At 45.0% G+C, this 26,924-nt stretch overlaps 1 protein-coding gene across 2 annotated transcripts in view; it reads right to left on the bottom strand.

The window, feature by feature from the left end:
- ACE (angiotensin I converting enzyme) overlaps positions 1 to 23,921 on the bottom strand; it is a 56,470-nt gene extending 32,549 nt beyond the window's left edge. Inside the window, exons 1-4 of one of the 2 annotated variants that reach the window (XM_066586207.1) lie at positions 23,560 to 23,921; positions 12,610 to 12,777; positions 4,078 to 4,171; positions 2,789 to 2,932 (exon numbers count right to left, since the gene is read on the bottom strand). In XM_066586207.1, coding sequence (XP_066442304.1) covers positions 2,789 to 2,932; positions 4,078 to 4,171; positions 12,610 to 12,777; positions 23,560 to 23,799 — 646 coding nt within the window. In that variant the 5' untranslated portion in view covers positions 23,800 to 23,921. Of the gene's footprint in view, positions 1 to 2,788; positions 2,933 to 4,077; positions 4,172 to 12,609; positions 12,778 to 23,435; positions 23,479 to 23,559 lie in introns of those variants that run through there. The other variant, XM_066586208.1, reaches the window with a different exon arrangement.
- Positions 23,922 to 26,924: the final 3,003 nt, after the last annotated feature.

Here is a 26,924-nt window from a genome sequence, read left to right as displayed (position 1 = left end):
AGTTATCCCCTATTCTGTGGCTAGGGTATAACTTCAAATTCTGTAAAACCCCTTTACAGGAAACCTGCAACCCGACAGCATAATAAACGAAAAAAGCTGGGTGTTGCATTTTTTTTTTATACTCCAACTCCTGTATTGTCTGCCTCTTCAGATTCCCGTGTGCACTTTAGCAGTCTTGAGACAGCTTTCTATGTGACAGCTGAAGATCAGAAAAGTCAGAGTTCTAAATTAAAATTTTAGGTTTGTAATTTAATACATAATATACAATTGCTTATTACACACACGGCTCCCCATCACCTGCACCATCAGTACCAGGACTTAGTTCCCTTTAAGCATCCGTATATAACCCCAAGTCACTTACACTTCAGGAATATCAGTCCGCCCAGTAAGGAAGCAGAAGTGATTATGGAGAGACACCAACACCCCCCTCCCAAAAAAAACAAAAAAAAGGGGACTGGAGAAGATAGTGCTCCTTCCTGACCGGTTCTCCTCTAGTGTTGCTGCTGTCCTTGTCACTACTAGTACGAGGTGCTACCTGCAGCCCAATTAGGTTGTACAGGCAGTCCTGCTCCCCCAGGATGGCACATCCATACATGCCACTGCAAGAATGTCTGCCATATCACGCAAACATTGGACTAATAACTCAGACAGCTCCTTTGAGGACCTTTTACATAACAGACGACCGCAACCGAACAGTCCAGTAAATATGTCCATGATTAGTAATATTTAGCCGATTGTCTTACAAATACATAACAATTTCACCGCTTGGCTGCATATCTCCCCATGCAAACAGCTGACAGACGATGACTGTACTACGACGATCATATTAATGATCATCCAATCACCATGCCAGCGATTCTCTACTATGCGTGGACAGCAGTTAACAAGTGCAGAGCGATATACGTTGATTGGCCTTGTTACAATGGGCCAATTCCCACAATTTTCATTTAAAGCATCCTTACAGGAGGCAGCCAGCCAACAACCCTGTTATACGCATATCTATGCTCTGCACCACTAGAGGGCAGCAGTTAGCAAGTAGTAGAGTCTGTGCCATACCAAGTACATTACTAATGTACTCAGTCACCATGCATTCAGCAGACGCTCTACAATTGTATGCTTCCTTTATAGAGGGACTGGATATTACAGGCCAGCATCTGGAAATATACTGTAAGACTATCAGTCACAAGATAGGAGGGGGTAGTTTCTCCTTGTAGGTGTGAAGCGACTTCTAAGGCCATATAATGCTCCGCTGGGAAGTTTTGTCTGCTACTAGAAGGTATCATTCATGCAACTCAATTGCTGACATTGACTTGCAGGAATGCTGCCTTCTAATAGGTGGCGCTGTGGAGGCGTTTTACCATACTTCCATTGGGAAGCTCAAGTTATTCAAGTGAAATGCAAAGTGCAGATAGATCAAGGATTAGGACAAAGTCCCACAAGATCCTAGTGAATGATTTTTCTAAATGACTGAAATTAGAGCAGTTTGCACACGGACAGCACATTGCCTAGATAACAGTTACAACATTCACCCATAAAAAAGCATGTAAATAAATGAATTAAAACAATAAAATAGATAAGTTATCATCAAATAAGCCCTTAAATATGCACGTTATTACATAGCCAAAGTTATGGTTATATGACATGTCACAATGTCAGGCTGCTACATTGCCACTAACGATAGTAAATGTGTTTGCAAGTTACCACGACCAACGTCAGAAATTCTAAGCTGCTGGATTTTAGCGCAACCACATTCTCCATTGGTTGCAACATTTGCCATCTTAAAAAAGCAGAACTAAAGTTACAAAAGTTTCACAGCCAGCCCGGGTCTTCATTAGCTGCTGTTTGCACCTAGTTTGAACTTTACCAAAACAATTTCCCCCATTTTCTGCTGCCCTGTTTGCAATCCACTTACAGGTGTAATTGTAGGATCCTAAACCATCTATTCTGCCAGTACTTCCTCTCCCTCACATTGCCACCCCTCTGTTGTATGTAATAACTTAATGTCCCTGTTACTAGAGAAGCCAACATTTTTAAGGATAGGCAGTGAACTGCAAATCTGCTGGAAGAGAGACCCCTAGTGGTGGGCACTTCAAACTTCATTTGCAGTGATATACTTGCATTAGAAAGAACTTATAAAATTAATGAGCCACAAATACACTATTTAATTCACCATGCAGCCAAAGCTTGGAGTAGTTGTAATCTGTGAGGTCAGTGCATGGGCTGGCCGTTCAGCTCATTTGACTAAGCCATCCCCCTGCAAGCAACATGTCCCTTCTTCAAGCAGATCCACTTGGAAACTCGTCAAAAGTTTTACATGCAGATTCTCTCTCCTCCCCCCCCCCCCCCCTTATTAACAAGCTGCAGAGTAGCTGCGATTTCTGCTGCAGTTGCCGATTTCTGCTGTAGTGTCACAGGCAGATTTTGCAGCAGAACGCACCATGTGAACATGCCCTTTAATGAGGCCCAAACAAGATACCCAGTGGTAGACAATGAATGTGTGTCTAGGGTGTGAAAGTGGAGAGAGAAGGCAGTCACCACACTCTTCCAGCCAGGTCTGAGGATGTTGAAAGCCTATCGGGCCACACAGGCATTTTTTCCTCATATGGACCGATTTATGTGGCTGAAAAAGAAAAAAAAAAGGCAAGGACTAAAAGCACCCCCAACATAAGTGTGGTGCAAAGAGTCAGAATTGTGGCGTATTTAGCTTCTCCCAATGAGCCCACGTTTCTAGTTAGAACACCCGGTCTTGTCTTAAGATTGACTTGGCCTCTACATCTTCCTTACTCACCATCCAACCTATATGCTCTATTGCTGAGTGTCACGAACTCTGTATATTTTGGTCGTAACGGCACTCCGGCAGCTTTGTGCCATCCATCCCAGGCGTACAGCAGCTTCTTATAGCTCCTTGAAGTGGCCAGGATTTCAGTCAGATCTAAGAGCAAAGATAAGTTGAAGACTTTAACATATGGAAAACCATTTACCCAGCTGTATTCTTAACAGTCTTAAAAGGGGTTTGGGGGTGGGCAGGGGGTGGGAATACTGTTGATGACCCAATATGAAAGATCAGCAATAGTGGATTGCCAAGGATCCACTGCTCATGATCCCTGGCGATCAGCTGAACCCCATGGCTTGCCATCAGTGCAGCAGCGCTGGATGTAATCATCGGGTGTCGGAGCCAGAAGTCTAACGGCTAGTTTGGCTTGCATTGATGCGAGTGATGCCACCCATTACAATGCCTGCTCAAACTGACAGAGGGCCGGGCAAACCGTGAACCCTGGTGATCGATTGAGGACCTATCCAGACAATAAGATATCAATAGTGTTTGCCTGCAAAGCCCCTTAAATTAAAAGTACAATCTGTGTAAATGTTGCAGGCGGCATATGAGAACGTGTGTGTGTGGGGGGGGGGGGGGGGGGACACGGGACTGCACTTTCCATAGCAAAGCATTTACTGCGTTCCCTGCGGCCGGATTATTGCTGCAGGGAACGCAACCATAGATCTAGGGTGGCTTTACACAGGACAACTGGCTACCATTTTTTCAGCAGTTTCCTTATGTGACTAACTTGCTTCAAAGCCAACAAAAGGAGCATGCATCCTGTACACAGTGTAACGATGTACGGCTCATTCACAGACGTATGCGGGTTTTTTTGCACATAAGTATTCCGTTTTTCGTGTGTATAAAAAGTGCAAAAAGGTCCCATAGATCCCTCCTGTTTTCATGCATAAATAAGAATATTGTGTATTCACCGTGTATTTATGCCCCCAGTCTGTAATACAAACCAGAGACATGTTGCGATTTTTTTCCCCCCCACATGTATAACAGGTTTGAATACTAAATTGCAAGTCAATGGGGATTAAGCCGCTTGTGCTCTGTATTACACGCGTAATACAAATACACCTGTGTGACAGACCTTATAAAATGGCCCTTTGAAGGCAACCAGGACGCTGAAGTGACTCCTAGTGAAAATGGGTTGACACCTCTGGTTTATTCTTTTGGGCAGGAAGGGAATGTTAAGGACATCAGTAACAGAAGCCTCCAATATATATGGTGCTTTATGATGTACAGACAGGTCCTACCTGGTTCTAGAGGCCAGCATGTGTTGGCATTGTCAGGCGGGCACACCTTGGCTTTGGAATAAATCTCTTCCATCTGGCTGAGAAGGTTGTTGGTCTGTGAATAGTAAAATATCCGTTTACTAGAGGTGAATGAGATACAGAACATTATAACATGTAACATTAAAGGTTAACCTCAGGCCGTCTGCTGTACCTACAGGTATGGGATTCTACTGCATTAGCACATTGGCAAAGACAAACCTAGCTAGATCTCAGAGCGGGGTGGATTATCTGTAGACTCCATCTGGAGAAGTCCTGGGGCCAATATGCTCTTAAATGATAAATATACATCTTATACTTCCCTCTCTGCTGCAGCAGCCCAGCGCTCCTGTTGCCTGTTGAGTTCTGGATAGCCTGATCATGTCATGTGATTGCTGAGGCCAATCCTTGGCCTCAGTGTTTGCGAGGCACGTTACAAAGAATTCGCCCTTCCCACCGCCAACATGACTGGCAGTATGCCGTGCCCAGCCTACTTGCATTTGCCTCACTTGTTGCTGGTTTTGGCCCATCTGCAACATGCAGCCACTTCAGATTCCCAGCTCACCCCAGGTAACAGATCTGGAAGGAGTCTGTAGAAGATGTACCGGTATAACAGGACGATCAGTAAAGGGATTTCAATAGAGCTGAATTGTTTCTGAAGTAGTGAAAAAAAAACCTCCACCTTTTGCCTTCATTCATGCCGCCGATATGCTGCAGATTTTACCCCTTCAATTTGAACTCAAATGAAGGGCTGAAGTCTACTGCAGTCTACTGCAGAGTCGCAAAGTTTTGGACAAAACCTGCCACAAATCAGCAATGTGTGAACGCACCCCTCGGGCAGACTCTTACAAGTGCAAATTTCATCCCTCGTGCGATGTACGCACGCATAATACACGGCAAATGGAGTCAGTGAAAGTACATTGATTGTCACTGACCCACTCACACTAGGTTTATTGCTTAGAATACGTGCGCAAAAAACAAAAAAAAGCACGTTTTCTACATTGCTGTGTCTGATAGAGCCCTATTCTCTATAGGCGCATAATAAACACTGTATATACACAGTTAATTGCGTATATGCGGTGTTGAAGCGCCACACCAAGCAACAGAGCGGTAATTACATTTTTTTAAAAGGTCAGACTGCGTGTGAGATAGGCGGTCATATGCAGTGCAAGATCTTTCCTACGCAGAGATATGCCTGCTCACCGCGGTAAAGCACTGCGTTTCACATGTTACATGCATACACCTGTGTGAGGGACGCCTTGGGCTGGAATTGCAGTGTTTTTGATGGAAACATGAATTCAGCAGGAGGGAGAAGCAGACATCCTTTTATATCTCCCATTACTTCAAATCCACTTCTGGCTTTGGCCCAAAATGCACAAGAGAAAACCCACCTGCAGGTCTGAGCTTAGCTAGAACTTAGCTTCACGCAGCGCTCAGGCCAACAGCTGCGTAGTCATCCAAAAAAAAAAAAAAAGGCTGCGGCCAGAAGATAGTTGGGAGTTAAGAGTTTTAAAATGCACCAGTTTTTTTTCTGTGAGGTTTCTCACTTTGGGGTCCGCCAACTAATTTCTCTCTTTTCTAATTTGCATTGGGGCATTTAGACCTACGTTTCTACAAGTGTCAGAAAATCCAGCATGTCACATTTTGGTCTGTATTACATACTGCAAAAGCCCATTGAGGTCAATGAAATTGTGTAAATACACATGAGTACTGGTGCATCTTGTCTCCACCAGAACTATGAGTGGAGACATGTGTTGGCTGGGTTGAGTTTTAGGGGAGGGCCAGGTGATGCCCACAACAATGGATTGTCTTATGCATTCCAGGCAGAATGCAATGTCCACTCCCGACCCCACTGCAACTTTCCCCGGGTCTGCCATCATTTCCCCTCTCACGGCTCCTGTCCGTGTACTTCCATCATTTTCCCACCTAGCACCTGTCACTCACCCTGCTGCGCTCCAGTCAACCTACTGATCTCCCCTCGCGGCTCCTGTCACTCACCCTGCCGCTCTCCCTTGTCTGCTCTCAGCTCCTGTGCTGTCAGTCTCCCCAGCTGTACTGCCATCTGCAATGGAAATCTGTGGTCCGGCCCTTCTCCTGCGCTGCTGAAGCTGGCCCCACTCACCATGGCTGGATGAAGGCTAGCGCCGCTGCTGAAGCCAGTGCAGCAGTCAACTGCAGGTATATAAGTGGCAGGACACCTCCGCTCCGGTCCCCCGCTGTCACTGTCGCGGCTGGCCTCCCTCCTCTGCAAGAATGCATCTTCGGTGGCCTCCTACCTCAGCTGGAATGGGTCCTTGGGTCCGCCGCCTTCCTTCTCTGCAGCAAGCCACTCTGTCTCCCCATACTCAGACTGGTGACAGCCGCTGTGAATGTAGCCAATCGGGAGCTGTGGGCGTTCCCTATAACGCCACCAGGACATACCCATGTCTCCACCCATAGTTCCGGTGGAGACAAGATGCACCAGTACCAATGCACACATATTCCCATTTCTTCAGGAAGTTGAAATGTATTGGACCTACTTGCGCTTCTTTGCGTATGTTTAAAAAAAAAAAAAAAAAAAAACACATGCAAGAATGTTCAAAATATGCACTGAATACACAGCATAAACTAAATATGCCGTGTGAATGAGCCCTTCAGATAGGCTGTCAATACCACATCCCTGGGCCCAACTCCCTGCATCCCCTACCAGACAACCGATTGAAGGGGCAGTAGTGCAACCTCCACCCCTCCTCACTGACACCAAAGAGCTCACTGACCATTTGTCTCCAATTTGGAGCTGCCTCTAAGATTGAAGCTGAAAATGGAATGTGGTAATAAAGTGGCTTATAATACTGCAGTTGACTGTTTCAGAGAGCACCTCTCGTGCTGCCAACTCATTGGTGGGGGAAGTGCTGCTTGTCAGACTGCAAACCGGTGCCTACTGATCAGTGCTCCCCTGTAGAAGGCACTGGCTGACAACGGGCATTGATTTATAGTGTAGACTGCAGACATAGCCTTACTGGCATACATGTACAGAAAAACCTGCACATTGATGGATTAAGGTTTATAATTTAATATAGCCAGTTCAGACCACCATCAAGAATGCATTCAGAAACAGAGGCAGTACAAGTTCTTGTTGTGCCCAAGACTGTTTAGTTGCAACTCTATAGGAATGTGGCTAAAAGTTTATAGGAGTTGGTCCAAGAGTTCACGATTACCAGAAGTGGTTCACCCAGAAGTTTGCTACTGGATAACCAGGTCTCTTAAGTGACCTGCAATGTAGTACCAGCAGTGAGGGCATTACTCATATCTACAAAGATCAATGGCACAAGTATTAACCCCCCCTCCAAAAGAGAAAAAAAAAATAGAATATCCATGGAGAACACTTTTATAACCATGTGCTTGGATACAGTGCCTCAGCTCTAGGGTACCTCTGAACCCAGTTACCAAGTAGTCAGTTCTACACAGTGATAGTCATTGCTGTTACCTCCAGTGATCACATGTAACATTTCCTCCAATCTTCCCCTTTCATCTTTGTCCAGGCCACTATGAAGCCTTCCAGCCATGACTCAACTCCATCCAGCTGCTATCCCCAGTGCCGCCTTCACAGTAGTGCCCACCACTGAGCCCCATGAAGTTCTAGTGCCCTCATTGTAATTCCACTATAGCACCCAGCACAACAAACAAGGCCTGTGACCCCTTAAAATAGTTGTGAGCCACCAAAGTAATTTTACATCCTATCCATACAAAGTATTACTTTGGGAGCACTGTTTGGGGCAAAATGGCCCAATTTGTGAAAGCTTGGAGGGCACAGAAGGACCACCAATAGAGCCTCATGTGTTCCTCCAAATATAATGGCATACTCAAACAGAAAACTTGTACCAGGGCAGCCATTGCGACGCTCCCTGCTGGAGTGCTCTGCCATCTGTCTGGCTACAGCCTATATCATTGCAGTAGTGTGTACAGCATAGCCCAACTCATTCCTTGCTGGTCTCTGGGGCTACATACTCCAAATTGAGAAGAAAGCAGTAGAGAGTATGCTTTAAAGGCTAATGCAGTGTAATGAGGCAGCAGCAAAGCACTCCTGGCTGCCATTGGGGTAAGGAAGGCAGAGGGGGTGAGCTCTGCCCCCCCCCCCCCCCGGCATAGGGGCCCTATTGCAAGTGTGACCTCTGCAACCCCTACTGCCATGCCACTCAAACACATTTTTTTTTTGCAGACACAGCCATAAATAAATCCCTCTTTCTAGGGATAAAATGCAAGTACTACAAGATAAGTCAATAAAAAACAGTTACAATTTTAATTTGCAAGTTCTCACCAACGGTAAAACATACAGGGAGGCTGCGATAGCAGTGCCAATAAGACTGCGCAGTTTTAGAAGCATTGTATATACTAACAGCCACTATCTGTAACAGCATGTAATTAGCCTTTTATGGCACGTTTGATATGCATATCTAGTTTGTTATTATGATTTTGTGATTAAGTGCAGAGATAAGCAACTGATGACATGCAATGTGCAGTCCACTTGTTGCTCCAACAAGTTACCGGATAATCAAAGTGAGATATCACTAAAGAAATGCAAGAAAAACAAAAAACCCCTCAAACTTAAGACTTTATTCACCCAGACAGATCTGGTGTTAGTGGTGCCTGAAAGGGGTTGTATCAGAATTAAAATTTGGCAATCAGTGGGAGTCTAATTGCAGAGACCCCTCCACTGACAGGAAGAACACACGTCCCATATTCCCCCATCCTCAGAGTTCACTGCACCCCCTGCAGCGAGGAGAATAAATGGAGCGCTGGTCACGCAATCACACTGCTGCTGCATTGATTTTCAAATAGCGCTCCATTCTTTTCAATAGCGCAGACGACTGCACATGCTCGGCCGGCACTCCATTCACCGACGCCACTGTGGGCGGGAGAAGAAACCCTGCAGTGACAGAACAGGGGGACACAGGACCCCCATTCTCAGGATTGTGGGGATCTCAGCTGTGAGACCCCCACCAATCAGCAAGTTACCCTTTATCCTGTGGGTGGCAGATAGCTTGTAGTTCTAGAACAGAGTGCTCTCTTCTAGGACTTGCTGCATTTTTTTTTCCATACAGACTGGTGACCTAAGGGGTGGGGAGAAAAAAAAAACAAAAAAAAACAACAAAAAAAAAAACACGCAGCCAGCTGTTTTTTTGCCAAGTGTATAGTTGCATAACAGTTTATTATGGGCCACAAGTTACAGCCTATCCATCTTGGTGGCCATTATCAGCAATCCGGATCTTCACGAGGTCTTAAACACATCAACATCAGACTCATAATATTGTGGCCTTACGTTTTGAGAGAAAACCTCTAGGTTTTTGGATTCTGACACAGGAAAAGCTGCTGAGTCATCTTGATAGTGACTATTCCAATCAAACACCCTGCTGTGTCAGCAAGGAAAGCCATTTCAGTATTGGGTCCCTCACATCGTGTATAACTCATCAGCATCTGTACAGTGGGATTAGGCCCACTGCTGTCATCTTCAAGAGGTAGTCTTAAAGAAATGGGGGACTGTCACTTACACCAAGTCATTTCCACATCCCATCCTGTATGTCTTTCCGAAGAGTGCTTGCTCCAACAGAAACCACAAATTAGGGAATCCCCTGGAAGATATTGGATATTACAGCAGATGCCAGCCGACTGTATTAATTTGGCTACTACACAAACTTTTAAACCAGAGGACGTGGAACTCTTCCAAACTGCAGTAAAAGTTCTCAGCAGTCCAGAAACCTCTAGAAGATCTTTCCAGATACAGTACACTTAAATTTTCTTTCCTTTTTTCCGAGACAGCAGTGGCATATCTGAACCATCAATGGATAACCAGGTTCAGTGTCATCAGGTATTCTTGTAGATAATGTGCTTTAGCTAGCCTTTCCCCTTAGGTTGACAACCAGAATGTGAAACCTAAAGTTTTTATCTTAGCTCAAGGCAGAAAACTCAAAAATAGACTGGTTTACTCTCAAACAGAAGGAAGTTCAGGGTCCAGTTCTGCCTTCCCAAAGCAGGAGTCTACATAGAACTTCTAAAAGGTAGGAACGGAATATCCTCCTTTTCTAGAAGGGTCATCAACTTAGTTTCATACCTGTGCTGGGGATTCAGCTTTCCTGCCCTGTACAGGGAGCAGGAAAGGGGAATCCCCATGCCTGCACAGTCCCGTCTATGCAAAACCAAACACCGCCGGGCAGACCCCATTAACTAAAATGGGATCCACATACTTTCCATCCAGGTTTTGAGACAGAAGAAAAAGCAATGCATGCAGAGTCTTCTTCCAGCATTTGTAGCTGGATCTGTGACAACCTCTAGCTGGAGGTTTCGTTGCAGATGTGAAGAGGGTCCAAGTCATTTGAAAGCCTTCTCTGCCATTCAGGAAGATACCTCTTTCTAGTAATCCTAACTGCAAGAATTCTAAACTGAGAAATTCAAATTCTTAAGTTTACAGGCTTACATCTTGAAGATAGGGAGTTTCTTGGAATGTAAAGTTAAAGACCACCCTTGGACAGCAAGGTTCTTTGATCCATCTCCAGACACCTTCCATTATACTTAACCCATTAAGGACCAGGAACTGTAAATTTACAGCACTTGGTCCTGGGCTTTAAACCCAGCCAATAGTAAAAATATGGTGGGGGTTTAAAGCCCCCGCTTCTGCAATCCAATCAAAAGCATGTTGAGTTGTCACCTGTTAGTCACAGCTGATAACCCTTTCTGCCTTCTCCTTTCCCAAGTGCACAGCACTAAATGAGCACCATATACTAAAGAGTAAAAATGGAAGTATAACTTCAACTACACGAGTCGGCAGTCACGTGATCACCGGGATCCCCTGCTACAGCAGAGCTGCAGGGTCGTAGCAGACCCTGATCAGCTCTGCCAGTGACTCACTACAAGGGGATGTTTTCCCTGTAACTGAGGCCCCTATGGATGCTTCAGCTACAGTGGGAAAGTGTCAAACTAAAAATATAACCCAAAGCAGACGCCAGCCAAAAACCACATTAAATATCAAATGAGGAAGCCTCAACAAAAAAAAAAAAAAAAAAAAAAGGCAGTTAAACCACCACATGGGTGAAAGCCCTAAAAAGTGTTGGTCCTTAAGGTACAGAACAGCCTGGTCCTTAAGGGTTAAATTTGGTTCCAAATGCATCCATCTCAGCACTGTTTGAACCATTAAATCTTTATCCTCAAGACTGTGGTGGTTTAGCTCCCCTAAAAACCAGGTGACCATCAGCCCATCTAAACAAGCAGTTCGAGAGCGACTGCGGGCAGGCGTCCGGAAGCAATCTCCGGCATGCTTCGCCTCTATTCACAAATCAGCTACTGGCCCTGTGTGAAACCACAGGAGCGATACTTGGTGGGACGACCGTCAGGCACTTCTCCGCTCAACAGTCATCCCGTGTAAACCTAGCATTTTCTTGTGAAAGCACCCTCGAGTCCTCTACTCTTACAATCCTAGGTAAAAAGAAAATTACTTTCACTGGTAATTTGATTTTCTGGAACCCATGGCAACACCCTCCTCTTCCTCACTCTGTGGTTGACTGTTGATATAAGGTGCTGTAGTAAAGGTTTGTTAAACTGTATCCTCTTGCTCTAACAACTGAGACAATGTAGGAGGGTCTACTTTCTTGTCCGGCAGGGCAGAGCCTCTCCTGGTCCAGTGATGGGTTCCAGAAAATCAAATTGGCGAGTATAATCATCACTTCTCTGGTATTCAGTCAGTAGTTTGCAGCTGGGAGTTTAGACTCATTAAATGCTTGAATCATTCTCCCTCTGAAGGGTCTGCCAATCCCTGACATATCTTTTCATGCTTCTTACGCCTGTTCAAGGTCAGGACATGCTACAGCCTCAAAACAGCAGCAACTGATGGGCATTTAAACTCCCTCCTAGCTGTACTTCATCCTGAGTATTCACGGAGCAGTCAGTCAATAACCCATTTTCCCTCATCTCCCCCAACCATTGTCATAATACAGCAATATCCAGATTGACACAATGTAGAATATTCCACAAGATAAATATACGCGCTCATATGGAAGGAGGAGGCGGGCTCCCTTTGTTTCATCTTCCTCAATTTGCATAATCATGGCCCAAGGTGGGGGCCCCCCCCCCCCCCCATCTACGTTAATAGGCAACTCCAACAAAAATCCCCCCCTTTTATTTTTGTGACATGTGTTTTTTTTAGTTTAACATGTGAGTTTTATAGGCATGTTATTTGTTGTGTGGCATTTCACGCTTCCCCATTTTTAGGGGTTTTCCTTCCTATAGAAGTATTTATAGATGAGAAAATGCTACATTTTGAAAAACACCCAAAGTAGTAAAAAAAATAAAAAAATAAAAAAATGTAACTGAATGAGAGAAGAAAAAAAGTTAAAGAAAAGTGTTACAACAGGAAAAGCTGAATATTTCATTTGCAAATTACTTAAAACTTCATTGAAAGGAACATAAAAACCCTGTAGAAGAAGTTTTTCATGTTGAAGCATTAGGACTCGGTAGAGAACAGTGTAGTAAAGCATAGGGGGCACTCACCAGATTGCGCTCCGTTTCATTCAAGTTGGCAACTCCCAGCGTCCATATAGATTCTATTATTTTCTTTAGCTCGGGGTCTTTAAACGTATCATAGGTTGCATTGAAGAGTTCCTTGGCTTTCAGTCCCCAAATGGAATTAAATTCCTGCTCTATTCCAGCCGCCTCAACCTTAAAAATAAAAAAAAATTAAAAAATGGCGTAAACAGGGATTATACATTCAGAAGGTCACTTGTCACCTGAGGACACTAGATGCTGCATCAGGGATAAGAGGGTGGAAACAATTAGAAGATTGTTAAACAAGAGTATGGTACTCCCATCTAAACAATCATTATTCCAGCTGGAACGCCTGGACTCCCTGCACTTCTATACATCAAAAGACAGCTCTAATACAGTTACTATAAGATAACACGGCTTATGGGATGCAAGATAATTATTCAGATAATATTCTATATCTATAGATCTATATCATTGTAGCTATAGTTTTCACTACCAAGAGACATACATCACTTCAAAAGAAAAAAATAAAATAAAATTTTAAAGCAACCCTCCAGTTTCAGGACAAGATTCTGTCCTGGGACCAGAGGGGTTGAGGTATGTTACCCGCACTTGTTCTTTTCTGTCATTCGTCCAATCCACTGGGTCTGGTCCCAGTTTTCACCCGTCAAAGATGGCCACTGGAATTTCCCATTTAGGTAATGCACCCATTGCTCTGCTCTTATTGATCATGTGAGCAGCACTGGCCAATGAGAGCAGGAATAGTGCATTAGTTAAACGCTACCAATGCACTGTGAGGGATTAGGTAGTCTGAAGATCAGGTCAGCCATCCTAGATGGTCAAAAATAGGACCTCAAAATTGGCAGCTCAAAAACAGCAGACAGCCATCAACAACAAGTGCGGGGAAAACACCACACTCCTTATCTGGTCCCAGGTGAGGAGTTTGATTAAAACAACCCTTTGGTTTCAGGACACAGTTCAAGGGGGAAGGGAACTAAACATTTAACCAGTTTGGCCATTGGGTCATTTGTGGGGTGTTTTGCCAACACGAAGTCAGTTACAGTATACCATATTTTTTTTATCTTTTATGGAGACAGGTTATTGTTCTTTTTGTACATTTCTCATGCTTTTGTTCTGCTAGAGTTTAGTCCCAACAGGATTTATACATGATGCATTTTTATGCCAAATAGATGACCAAGGCCAGTCTCACATGACCATATTACAGATACATTTATTCTCCCGTAATACAGAAATGTTAAATTGGCCCAATAAGGAGAGAGTTTAAAGGCCCAGCACCAGCCAAACCCTGTCAGGTGCCCAGACCCATCACACATGAAGGGGCCCACCCAGGTGCACCCCTTACATGAGGCAGGTTGAGCCTTTTGCCACAGACTGCGCTGGACGAAGAAAGTCAGCTCCGCAGACTGCAGGAATTTCACGAGGGTGTGCAGCATGCAAGTCTTGGGATAATGGACGTTTTGGCAAGATCTTATGAAAACACTGGAAATTGTAGTTTTCCTCTTCTGACTTCCCATTATAAATATCCTGGAAGTTCGAAAACGTTACATAGTAACAGTATGCTAGGCTGAAAAAAGACAGTGTCCATCCAGTTCAGCCTGAATCCCTGGATCAACGTTTGAATAGTTCCTACCCAACTCAAAGTCAGTCAGTCGGGAGATCCCCAAATCACCACCACTTCTGGTTATTTAATGCCTACATCCTGTAATCTCATAGCGTTCTAGATAGGCATCCAGTCCCCTATTAAACACATATCGATTTTGCCATCACCACATCCTCAGGCAGAGAGTTTCATACTCACTGCTCTTAAGGTAAAGAATCCCCTTCTGTGTTGGTGATAAAACCCGCTTTTTTCTAGACGTAGCGGATGTCCTCGTTACCGTAGTCCTGGGTATAAACAGATCATGGGTATTCCAGGGTAAATAATCCCAATTTTGATAGCCTCTCTACATTCCAGTTCTCCCATTCTGTTTATTAATTTGCCTCTTTGTGCGCCCTCAAGCACTGCAACATCTTTCCTGAGCAGCGGTGACCAGAAATGTACACAGTATTCCATGTGGGGCCTGACAAGTGCCTTGTATAGTGGAAGAATAATGCTCTCATCCCTCGCCCCTATACCTTTTGATGCACCCCAAGACTTTATTTTATGGAATAACACACATCATGCAACAGCATGAGCATACTAACATTTTTCGTTCCACCTCTAAATTCTCCCCCTTATTTGTTCTCCAAGGCCACCTTCACATGGGCATATGCAGAGTTGGATGCACCTCAGTGCAACATATTTGCACACTGGACTAGGCTTTGAGAACACATTGAAGCATTTTACTGTACCCCTTCAGCCTGCAGGACACAAAGATACGCTGAATGACGTGGCCAATTCATCTGAGTTCCATATCTGTAATTGTGCTGGAAAAACAGTTTCACACATCTGCTTGCATATTGCATGCAAATTTCCCACCCCCTCTCCCCCCCTTTAACTTCTATTGGGAACCTTGGGGTGCAAATACACAGAAAGATAGAATGTTCTTTTTGCATGACTGAAATGCGTGCACAAAATATGGGAATGTGAACTAACCCATTGAAATCAACAGGTTCTATTCTCTGCGTATTGTGGAGCAAATACACCTGCGTGAAGCCGGCCTTAAAGGAGTATTCTGGGATTTTATTTGTTCATCTATTGATGACCTACAATATGTGAACTAGCAAAGATTATTACTGTGCTGGGGCTGCAGAGGGGGGGTTATTTTGCACTAAGCAGGGCTAATTGTTGGCGTATCATTGAAAGGGGCAATGGAGACAGCAGTTAGATGGGGAGTTCATGTGCAAAAGAGTTGTGGCTGAAAGAAGTCTTCAAGGTAATCTGGACACAGATGGGGGAGAAGAGGATTTCAAGTGAAAGTATATGGCACTTATAATTTCAGAGGCGCTTGAAGAGGTTTTCCAAGTAAATACTATTGATTACCCATTATCAGGAGAGGTCATCAAGAGTTGATCAGCTGGGGTCAGTCGCTCGTGCCCCTGACCAACCATGCTGCCAGCACCGCAAATACAGAGGTTGGAACAGAAGTCTCCACTCCAACCACTGTAGTGGCCGGCACAGCTCCCATTAAAATCAGTGGGAGCCATGCCTGCAGTTAAGCGCTGGCCACTACAGAGGTCAATAGAGGCTTCTGCTCCGACCTCTATATTTGCAACGCTGACTGCTGCGCCCGCTCAGCTGATCAGTAGGGTTCCCGAGCAGCAGACCCAAGCTGATCAACTATTGATGGGTTATTAATCGTATTTCCTCTGGAAGCCCCCTTTAAGATATGTTGTGAAAAAAAAACTCAGAAGAGGCCAAACGTAGCTGAAAGTCACGAAAATCAAGAGCAGATGCAGAAGAAAAGGAAGGAGCCCAGAAGGCGTCACCTACAAGTCACTGTGTATTCTGACTGTATTATATCAGTACTGTGATCTCATGCAAGGTCCTCAGCATTGTAGCTTGTGAAACTAGAACTCAGTGTATCCGAACCATTGTTCAGGTCACACTGGAAGCTGTAGATTCACTTGGCAAGAACGTCTATAGCACATGATGGGTTGCCAATAATGCTTTGTTATTAAGTAAACACAAAAAGAGTTAACACATTGTTTTAAGTGTGGTATTAAGAAAACTTTTTTTTTTTAAAAAAGCAATTTTCTGCTATAGTTGTCCAGTGTAAATGCAGAACCTGAAAGGGTACCGATTGACAAAATACACAGTAGTTACTTCGTTCCAGTGAGCTGAAGCAAAGACTATTGAGTTCTTGCTCAGTGTAATTAGGCAGTCACTCATCTTTGCACAACTGTCTGTTCATAGTGAATGGAGGCGGACAGAAGGAAGAGATCTCCAGCATGTTCTGCCTCCATTCACCAGAGGCACAGGAGTGAGTCGTTGGGATAAGCTGTCCTGTGTGAAGCCACCCTTAGGCAGCAAGACACCAAAAATGGTACTTGGCATAGCATAATGAGGGACCTGTCAACTCTTGACATACCGATTCCATAACTCTCCATCTTACTCCAGAATTGTTATTTATCGGGGATCTCCTATAACTCTGTATTATGCAGCTCCCATTATGACTCCTAAAAAATTATATAGGTGCTCCAGTTGGGGGGTGGGGGGTTAGGCGACCCTACACTGCCTGACAAAGGTGTGTAGGGACACACCCCTTTTTGACAAAGTTGTAATTTCCAATTGTCAGATTCCCAAGTTTCCAGAAACAGGTATGGCACAATGAAGAGTTGCAAGCCGGATGTTCCAGAATTATTTCATAGGGAATAGAAGTATTTACTAAAGTAATTGTTGTGGAAGGCGTCGGACTCTTCATACACTGCAGAAAGGAACTGCTGGTAATATTTGGCTTGGTGTAGCTAGAAGATGCCATCTCACATCCTCTAAAGCGCTGGCAAGATCACTTCTCCCTTGTCTAAGCTTTTAAATGGAAACTATACAAAAGCCACTGAGACTTGAAGCAACTCTGGTTTCTGGAAAAAAAAAAACAAAAAAAAACTCTGGAGGGATGTTGGAGGACAGCAGATATATCCTACCAGACCTGAAACAATTTGCTGGTTCAAGGTCCTGTTTTTGGCCATCCTAGACAGCAAAAAGTTTTCAAACTACCCATACCCCACAGTACATTGGCGGTGTTAGATTACTAATGCACTATACCTGCTCTGACTGGGCAGAGCTGCCCACATGATCAACACTGGCCAATCAGAAAGCAGTGCAGACTCCATTAGGTAGTTAGAAAATCGCTACAGCCATAATGGACAGACAAAAACTGGTCACAGAACAGATACATTCAAGGGGTGGCAGATTAGTACTACTGCAGGCAATACACCCCCCCCCCCCCCCTCCCACCTCTGATCCTGGGACAAAGTTTTGTCCTACAACCAAGGGGGGGGGGGGGGCGCTCTTTAAGTTAAAATTATACTTCACTAAACTACAAAAACTTTCCTTACGGGAAGGACTTTTCCTCCTTTATGATAGGGTTTAAAAATTAATAGACTTACTAACTTTAAGTGCTAAGGGGACAAGAGTCCACAGAAATGCATTTTCTATGCATCATAGTATTACAGGCTATTCAGCAATACTAACAGCTCCACAAGCCACAGACCCGTCTCAGTTATATGCCACTACCGATAAATTGGTCTCTCCAGGAGAGTCCGTGAACATAAGGCTTTATTCACACGGGCGTTTTATTGTGGCCATTTTGACAATTCTCCACACACCAACCACAGCCATCCCTGTTCTGATAACTACATGCAATTTTGTTTGTGCTTTTCTAGTACAGCTGACCCTTGGGCACATCGGGGTGCCAGGTAGTTAGCCCTTGAGCCTGAATGACCTTGGCAGTCATGAGAGCCACACAGCTAAGGACTCCAACTATAGATGGCCTAGGCTCTTCCATCACTGTGATGCGCACTATGCCAATTACTGAATCTCGCTGAAGCAACTAATCGAAATGCAATATAGTCCACGTGTCTTAGGTTTTGCAATATTCTTACTATGAAAATTGTGTAGCCTCAACTGCCTAAAATGTCTAATAAGCAATCAAGCTATGCAGCTGTCCCAAAGATATTAGGTTAATTGCAGCTTGGTGCACTACTGTTGACCCCAACTGTTTCGTTAAAATGGGAAACCTCACAGAAAGTCTGTATATTCCTAATCTAAAGTCAGATCAATGTTGGCTAAACCCACCAATTCTGGGGCCATTTTATGCATTTAGGATGGAAATATGGGAAGGGGTTAAAAGCATGTCCATGCCCACATACTAATCCTGGTTTCCTACAAACATCTGTAATCCTGCCCCAGAGTCATAGCGCAGCACAGTGCTATCTGCTCTCCAACAGCAGCGCTCCGGCTCCCATCCAATTAGTGCTTAATCACCGTTGCGTTCTGCTGATTACAGCTCTGAGGACAATCAGCCTCTTCCCCGTTTGTTTTTCACTGACATTTTTTTGCCGTTTGTCCCATTTCTGTTACTATAAGCATGTAAAGCTTAATTGCTTTCTTTATCTATATGAACGTCTGGCTTACTGGCATTGTTTGATTGCAGTGTAAGAAATAAAATATTGCATTCAGAATTATGCAAAATGGCCGCACAACTTCGCTTTGCAAGAACTCAATTTTGTGAGTTTATTTTAGAATAGACTTCCCCTCCGACATTGCTCAAATCAAAACACCCTTCTGTCCACTGCATGACCCAGGAACTACGGAATTTCTTGGGGTATATTTTTGTCCCAATGTGGAGTGGAGAGAATACAGACCAGGCATCTGTAAGACTGGCAGAAAGATCAGGGGAGAGAAGGGCAGAGAGGGAGAACAGTAGTCCAATACAGAACAGGAGCTATGAAGACACATTGTAGCTCCCCCTATGGGTGGTGTGCGGTGGGGAGGGACCCCCTTTTAAACTTTTGATAATTAAAGACATTATGCAACTGTATGCTTTACTTTTAATTAGTTATTTGGTTTTATCTATATCCAGTTTGGGAACTTTTCAAGACTGTTCAAAAGTTTCAGATTTTGCAGGTTGTGAACCCAGTACTTCACAGGGTATTGGTGCACCATGTCTCCACCAGATGTATATGGGCTGGCTGGGTTAAGTAGAGACAATTCCTAGGTCACGCCCATAGCTCCTGCGCGCACAACTTTGCAGAGGCTACAGCCATACCACCTCAGAGCTTCCGACCAACAAGGTCTCCACCAGCCGCTATGAGCCTCTGCAAGGGTGTGTGTACCACCCAATCGGCAGCTTAGCTGAGACAGGCCAACCCATATACTTCCAGTGGAGACATACTGCACTAATACCCCTTCACAGCATTCTGCTCATTGAAGTCACCATAAAAAAGGGTAAATAAAATAAATCTTGTTATATTCAGATATCTTGAAGGATACAGAATTCCCTTTGGTGCTAAACGAATGTTTGTGTCATGTATCGCACCCAGTGTATCCATGTTCCTTCACATTTTCTGGGCACAGATATCAGAATGATCCTGTAGTTTGCCACCTATATTCTTCATATGGGACATCATTCATGTTCCTCATGTAATCCAACATGTAGCTCCAGTCAACCAAACAGTTTTGTTGAGCCCAGTAAGCCTTCAGGCCTCCAATGTATTGGCTATATACTGTGAAGCTTTGGTAGCCATTTGGCCACTTAGACACCTTACATACAAGCTTCGAAATGGAACCCATAGAAGTCTACTGAGCAATACTAAACCTTCATCAGGGAGTTTATGTCATGACTAATAGGAAAACCAATTCCCATTATATTTCATCATGTCCATGACTCCTTACATATATTTCTATCCACCCATCGTTATTGGACTTTTCTAATATCCTTAGTCAGGTCATGCAGTGAATGCCATGATACAATTATCCTGATTTTATCCAAAAACCTGACAGCCTTCCACATCAGAACATTTAGCAGAGAAGTGAGAGCAGATCAGTGACCTCACGCTGATTCCTCCCTCCCTGACAAGTGATGTTCTGCTTGTAACTCGCTCTCTTCATACTTCATGTACTTCTGCCAGAGGCAATTTCTCAATTCCCCTTCTATTTACATGTTATTTTTGGAATTCTCCGGCCCACAGATGAAAAAAAATTGGATTGTACAGTCAGGATTCAACCCTGCCGTTTGAGGAGGACGTGTTCATAATACTCAAACAAGTTCACAGCATGACTAGTGATCCGCCTGATTGGTAGTTATTCCAACATGCTGGGGGGGTGGGCATTAAGTGTTCGGAGGGGCTACAGGATTTCAGTGCCAAAAAGACATCAAGAAAGTAAGAAATTATACATGTTCTGCTTTACATGAAGACTAATCTGAATATCTGATGGAAGGTTAATAGGTTCCATATGAACAGAAGAGTCCCCCCCCCCCCATAGATTCATGATTTATAATAAGATGTTCCTTGGGGTGCTTTTATAATTCTCGAGTGCCTCGTGCCGGACAACTGTCCCCATGATTAACTGCTCCTATGCCTTTGCACAGGTGCAGTGATCGCTCACTGAATAGAGGGGGGAGTGTGCCAGAGATCTCTTCCAGTCACAGTAAACAGGCAGTTATTCATTGATGAACGACTGCCTGTTCACACTGTCTGACAATCGCTTGGCCTTTAAAAGAGCTTTTAGATGGAACGATTAGTGATCACTTTTTGCTCATCTATTTTATACACGAATAAAATAAATCATTGGCTCGTTTAAACAAGCCAAAGATGTATCAGCCTTTCTAAACAGGCTGCACGAGTAGATGAGCCAACTCTGTCAATCGCTCGAACAAACAATAAATTGGCTCATCTAAAAACCAAAAAGATTCTTGCTTGTCCCATGCAGGGGATTAGAGCCAGTCAGGTGAAGGACAAAGTAAGAGTACCCTAGGGAGCAAATAACTGTCAGCTCCTAGTTTGATCCAGATTCCTCATCACCTAGAATGGTCCCGGTGTATCTGCAGGTTTATTAGATGCTCTAGAACAGTGGTGGCGAACCTATGGCACGCGTGCCAGAGGCGGCACGCATCACCATCGGCCACTCACCACATTAGTGAATGCCTGCAGGGGCCACGGCTCCCCTGCCAGCATTCACTCAGCGCTGCTATCTGCGCTGATCTCGGCGCACACTGACATCAGTGTGCAGCCGGGATCCTCCTCCCCCCGACGTCTCCTACTTGGTTCCGCGAGAGCGGGGGAGGAGGCATCCAGCAGCACACTGCTGTCAGTGTGCACCAGTGACCAGGCAGAAGAGAAGCGGCGCTTCCATGAGGAGGAGGGGTAAGTATGTGGGGCTGGGGGCATTATTACTGCTAAGGGGCCGCTCTAAGGGGTGTCACTATTACTGCTGGATGGGTGTCACCATTATTGCTGTGGGGTGACTTATCACTGGGGTATGTTTACATGCGGCAGAAATGGGCAGGGCTGTTTTATAACAGACCGGGTGCAGATTTTGACTGCTTTTTGGACACGGACATGCTGCAGAATTTTCCACAGTATTTTCCACTGAGGACATTCTGCAGCATTTCTGCATCCAAAAAGCAGTCAAAATCTGCACCCTGTCCATTTTGAAGCGGCCCTGTCCTTTTTAGAACGACGGGGGTAAAAATCATACATTGTGATAACCCCTGGCGTGTTGGCACTTTGCGGTAAAGTGGCTTTTGGGTTGCAGTTTGGGCACTTGGTCTCTGAAAGGTTTGCCATCACTGCCCTAGAACTATTATACCATCACTAACAGCAAAAATCATGAATATGTAGATTCAATTCAACTAATCGGTTCCTCGGGATTAGAAAGTGATATTTTTCCCAGATGGGGTGCCACTCTTGTCTGTGGTTACATCTGGTATTGCAGATCACCTCTGTTCAATTGAATGCAATTCCAGGCAGCTCATGACAGATGGGGTGCAGTTTCAGGAAATGGGGCACAAAAAAAAAAGAAAAAAAAAAGAAGGTTCTAGACAACTAGCAAGTTATTGACCTGCATGTAAAACTTAAATTTATCAGCTGCGTCTCTTCAGGTGTAAGCATGCACTATTACTTGCAGGCTCTCTTTATAACACACATGTAATGTTGAGCCCTGACTCCAAGATGATTTGCATTGGGGTGTTTATAGAAAGGTTTTTCATGCATGTGAAAAAATAAAATTGAGACGGGATGGAACCAGCTGTGAAGCTGCACAAAAATCTAAGTCAAAAAGCTCAATAATTGTGCAGTTTGACGCAAAGCGATACGGATTTTGGTGTGGATTTTCTATTGTGGATGACCTGCACCGTTTTTTGTTACGTGGGAATGCAGCCTAAGGGCTCCTGCACACAAGAAAAATCACTGCAAAAGCAAAAAGAAAAACAAAACCAAAAACAACTTTTTCCGTTTTCTCACAAAAGCATCACTGCCACTTGCAATTTTCTCACGCGTTTTTCTTGCACAATTGCCATGATTTTAGTGCGGGGGTCGTTAGCACTTTCCAGTATTAAAAAAAGGCATCACACAAAAGTTGCAAGTTTGTGCTTTGCGATATGATAAGAGGGAGGCTCTATAGGAAAACAAGGGAGATCGATTTATAAAAAACAGAAAGCTAGGACCTGCCACGTTTTCATTGCAGCATCGCATGAGTGAAGACATTACAAGTGTGAAGGAAACCACTGAAAATCATTGGTTTCATAATTCCTCATTTCACTCTTGCAACGCGCGCTTTTATCGCCAGTGTGACGGTGCCCTTAGGGCATGTCTAAATAAGGGCAGATTTGCCATGCGGACCCTCTGCACAGAAATCCATGGCATTTACAGCCATGGCAGAGTTGATTTGTCCATTTTCTACAAATATATGTGCCTTGGGCACCGGCCCATGGCGCAGACTCCGGATCCGCAGCACGACTGTTATAGACCTGGGTTTTCAGTGCCAATTTCAGCGCTTCAGATGGCAGTGGTGAATTCCACACCGAAGGGGGCAGATTTTGCACGGTGGACAATCTGCAGCCAAACCCGTCTTGTGTGAACAGAACCCTCCGGCCAGGTCATGAAGTTGTACAGGTTCCTGCAGTCTGTGATCCCGCTTACACACAAGGGTCCTGGTATTCCACATTGTAGAGGCTGGCACCACATTTAGAGGGGCACCTTTCAATAACTACTAGTTGTGGTTGACCCGTTCATGACCCGAACTACTAAAAACAGCACCAGAAATACACAAAATTAGCTGTAGAGAAGCACCACTTCTCCTTCAGCTTCTGCCTTATTCATGCCTGGCATGTGGCTGCCCAGCTGTGTGTACCAGCTGCTGGCACACACTACCCGCCGGTGCCCTTTACCTGCAGCTTCCCGTTGTGGTTTATCAGGTTGGTGTTGTAGGTCCAGCTGTGTGCCAACCTTCCCATCCCGTGTACACCTAGAGGTGCCAGCTGCTGGCACGCACTACTCGCCGGTGCCCCTTACCTGCAGCTTCCCGTTGTGGTCCGTCAGGTTGGTGTTGTAAGTCCAGCTGGCTTGCACACTCTCGTAGAGCACCGTCTCCGCCGAAGTGTTGTAGTCGTTGGCAAACACGTGGGCAGCCGCTTCATCTTGCCCGTAGTTGGTGCCTGGCAGGAGGGCACTGTCCAGGGCGGTGGTGCTGCCCAGCAGGAGCCCCAGGAGCAGAGCGCTGATCATAGGTGCTGCTGCCCGCTTCTTCGTCATCCCCCTCCCGCTGTGGTAGAGAAGACACGGCGGTTAGCGCTTATATAGCGGCGCGGCTCCCGGCACAGATAAGACGCCGCCGCCTGTCCCTCTCCATCCCCATAATGCCACAATACACGGGGAGGAAGCCAAAGTCCTTCACACCTCATCCACCTCCCGGCAGCCGCCGCCTCCTCCTAGTAGGGAACAGCCTTCACTCCGCACTACTGCTGCTGCTGGGGGGAGCACACCGTGCCAGACATCCTATATACATATATACACCGTGCCAGACATACTATATACACCGTGCCAGACAGACATACTATATACATATATACACCGTGCCAGACAGACATACTATATACATATATACACAGTCCTCAGTGTAAAATATATTACACATATACACAGTCCTCAGTGCTATACACTATATACATACACAGTCCTGTACCAGACACTATATACCATTATTTACAGTCCTCAGTGCTATACACTATATACCATACCATACTATACTATACATCTATCACACAGCTTTATCCAGAGTAGTGTGTATGGCAGTGATACATAGCATGTATTATATAGGGTTAGTGATGCTTACAATGCTGTCTGTACATATAAATGGAATTTATAACAATTTGTCAGAATCTGTTCACAATCTGCCTAAATTTCAGTGACTTTAGTCCTGTGGCTCCTTGGAGATGCCATCATCATTAACACATTCCCTGTATTAGTCTAACTCCATTGGTTTTGTTTGGTTCCTAGGACTATCTGGGGGACCTGTAGAGCTTTCCCATATATCCTTTCATACATATGGAGGGTTGCCATGTTTCCCATTATATGTTTGTTTTGTAATCTTGCTCCATTGGAGTAGTCCCTCAAGAGACCACTGTCCTCTAGTGAGGGAGCTCCTACTGAAGCATTACCATTAGGCCAACTTCTCCAACAGCCTCATGTAGCGCTCTAGTACTTAAATGCATGTTCCCATCTGTCATATTTGTAAACCTTTTGTTTCTACAAGCCAAACATAACCAGTTAGTTGTGGGATGGGGCGCACTCCTCCTGTAGAAAGTGTATTCCACACTTGGGAAATTGTACACTAGTTTTCGGGGTACAAGTGTTAATTTTCTGTCAGACTGCAGAGGGGGATTGGGGGGGGGGGGGGGGGGGAGGTTGACTTCAAGGGTACTGTTCTATCTTGTCTCCACCACAAGAATGGGTGGAGACTCCGTGAACGCCTCCAAACTCCTGATTGACTAGGGTGGCGCTTTGCCGTGGCAGGAGTGTTAGGCTTAGGCTACGGTGGAATCTTGCTTAGTCTGGAGGGTTAGGCTTACATGAGTAGCAGCTGACTGGGACGAAGGCAGCTTGAGGTGGTGGACAAGAACCACTGCTGCGTCCGGGGATTGGACCGACAGAATGGAGGGTGAGAGTGCTGTTGGTGCCGGTGACAGCTGGGGAAGGGATTGCAGGGTGTTAACACAAGTTCTGAGCTAAGGGGCTGACAGAGCAGGGCCGGCATCTGGGACCCAGGAACGGCATTACTCTCACAGCAGTGAGCATGGGAGCGCCCCTGGCACTTTATGGAGCTGAGGCAGCTTAAACAGGGAGCCAACATGGCAGAAGGATGACGGTGGATAGAGAAAGGGGGCCAATCAGCAGCTGTTGGTGTAACCTATACCTCCCCCACGATAATCCCACGTCGCCACCCATTCTTGTGGTGGAGACAAGATACAACAGTACCGACTTCAACTTTTTGCTAGACCCATGAAACTGATAGTCTCACGGGATGTAGAAGAATCTTCCATGCAGCTGTGAGCTTTTTCCCCTCAGACCCTCAAAAGGCTCCAATTGGTAGATATTTGGTGGCTCCTACATCTTAGTGACAGACACAGTTCTTATTTTTACCCTGTCCACCAATCCTACAGTTCTATAGATATTTTCACATTAAGTCATTATGCTTTAACTTCAATGGTGTCCAAGGAGGCAGCAGCATCAACTGTGTAGAAATGGTAGAAAAAGGTTTTATTGCTCCATAAGTCTTTTTCAAGCCTGGCTTGAAAAAGACTTAGATTAAGTCGAAACGTCACCATTTTATGGAGCAATAAAACCTTTCTACAATTTCTACACCGTTGATGCTGCCGCCTCCTTGGATACCATTGCATTTATTTGGGGTTGGGTTCATGACCCCACGGGTGGCTTGGCATACACAGATTGGAACCTCTGCACTTAAGTGCATGTGTTAGGTGTGCTGCGGGACTTTCCTATTTCTACTGATTATGCTTTAACTTGGGACCCCAAGTTTCCAATCAGAGATGTAATCTCTTCAGATCATACCGCAGTCTTCCTTACCCTGACTGTCCCTGATGTCCCGATGACACCCTGACATGGCAGTTAAACAACAATCTTTTAAAAGACTCTGCTGCCCTGTCCTACATGGTACTATAGCAACTTCCTATCACACCATTCCCTATTTCCACCCCCAGACAACTCCGTGGAAAGCATTGTAATGCATAATAAGAGGGGCCCTCATTAAACATGGGACACTGCTTAAAAGGGAGAAAAATTGGCCAAAATAAAACTCCCCATAATCTGAAGTCACTTGAGACGTCACATAAGAACTCCGGTGATATTGAACGAGCTTCTAAACATTAAAGAAAAGCCGAGAAGTCTTTTGAATCAGAAGTATTTACAGTTTTGTGACGTCTTGAAACGCTACTCTTACAAATACACCCACAAGTTTGTCCGTTCCCTCGCTCATTTCCTTAACACGAACGAGACATTTTTATTTCTCACATAAAGGCTAAATCTTAACGAAGGGTGCAAAACCCTACTACAATAACAGACTTCAGGATCATCTTCATGACATTTATAACCTTAAGGGTGCATTCACACGAACGTATATCGGCAAGGTTTTCACGCCGAGCCGATATACGTCATCCTCATCTGCGGGGGGGGATGGAAGAGCCAGGAGCAGGAACTGAGCTCCCGCCCCCTCTCTGCCTCCTCTCCGCCCCTCTGCACTATTTGCAATGGGGAGAGGCGGGATGATGGGGGTGAGGCTAATTCGCAGAACTTAGCCCCACCCCTGCTCTGCCACCCCCGTTCTGCCTCCTTTCATTGCAAATAGTGCAGAGGGGCGGAGA

This window comes from Eleutherodactylus coqui, chromosome 13, assembly GCF_035609145.1.
Source record: "Eleutherodactylus coqui strain aEleCoq1 chromosome 13, aEleCoq1.hap1, whole genome shotgun sequence".
In the NCBI taxonomy this organism is placed as follows: Eukaryota; Metazoa; Chordata; class Amphibia; order Anura; family Eleutherodactylidae; genus Eleutherodactylus; species Eleutherodactylus coqui.
The sequence above is the reverse complement of the archived record's forward strand: the minus strand, read 5'-3'. Positions and strand labels throughout refer to the sequence as shown.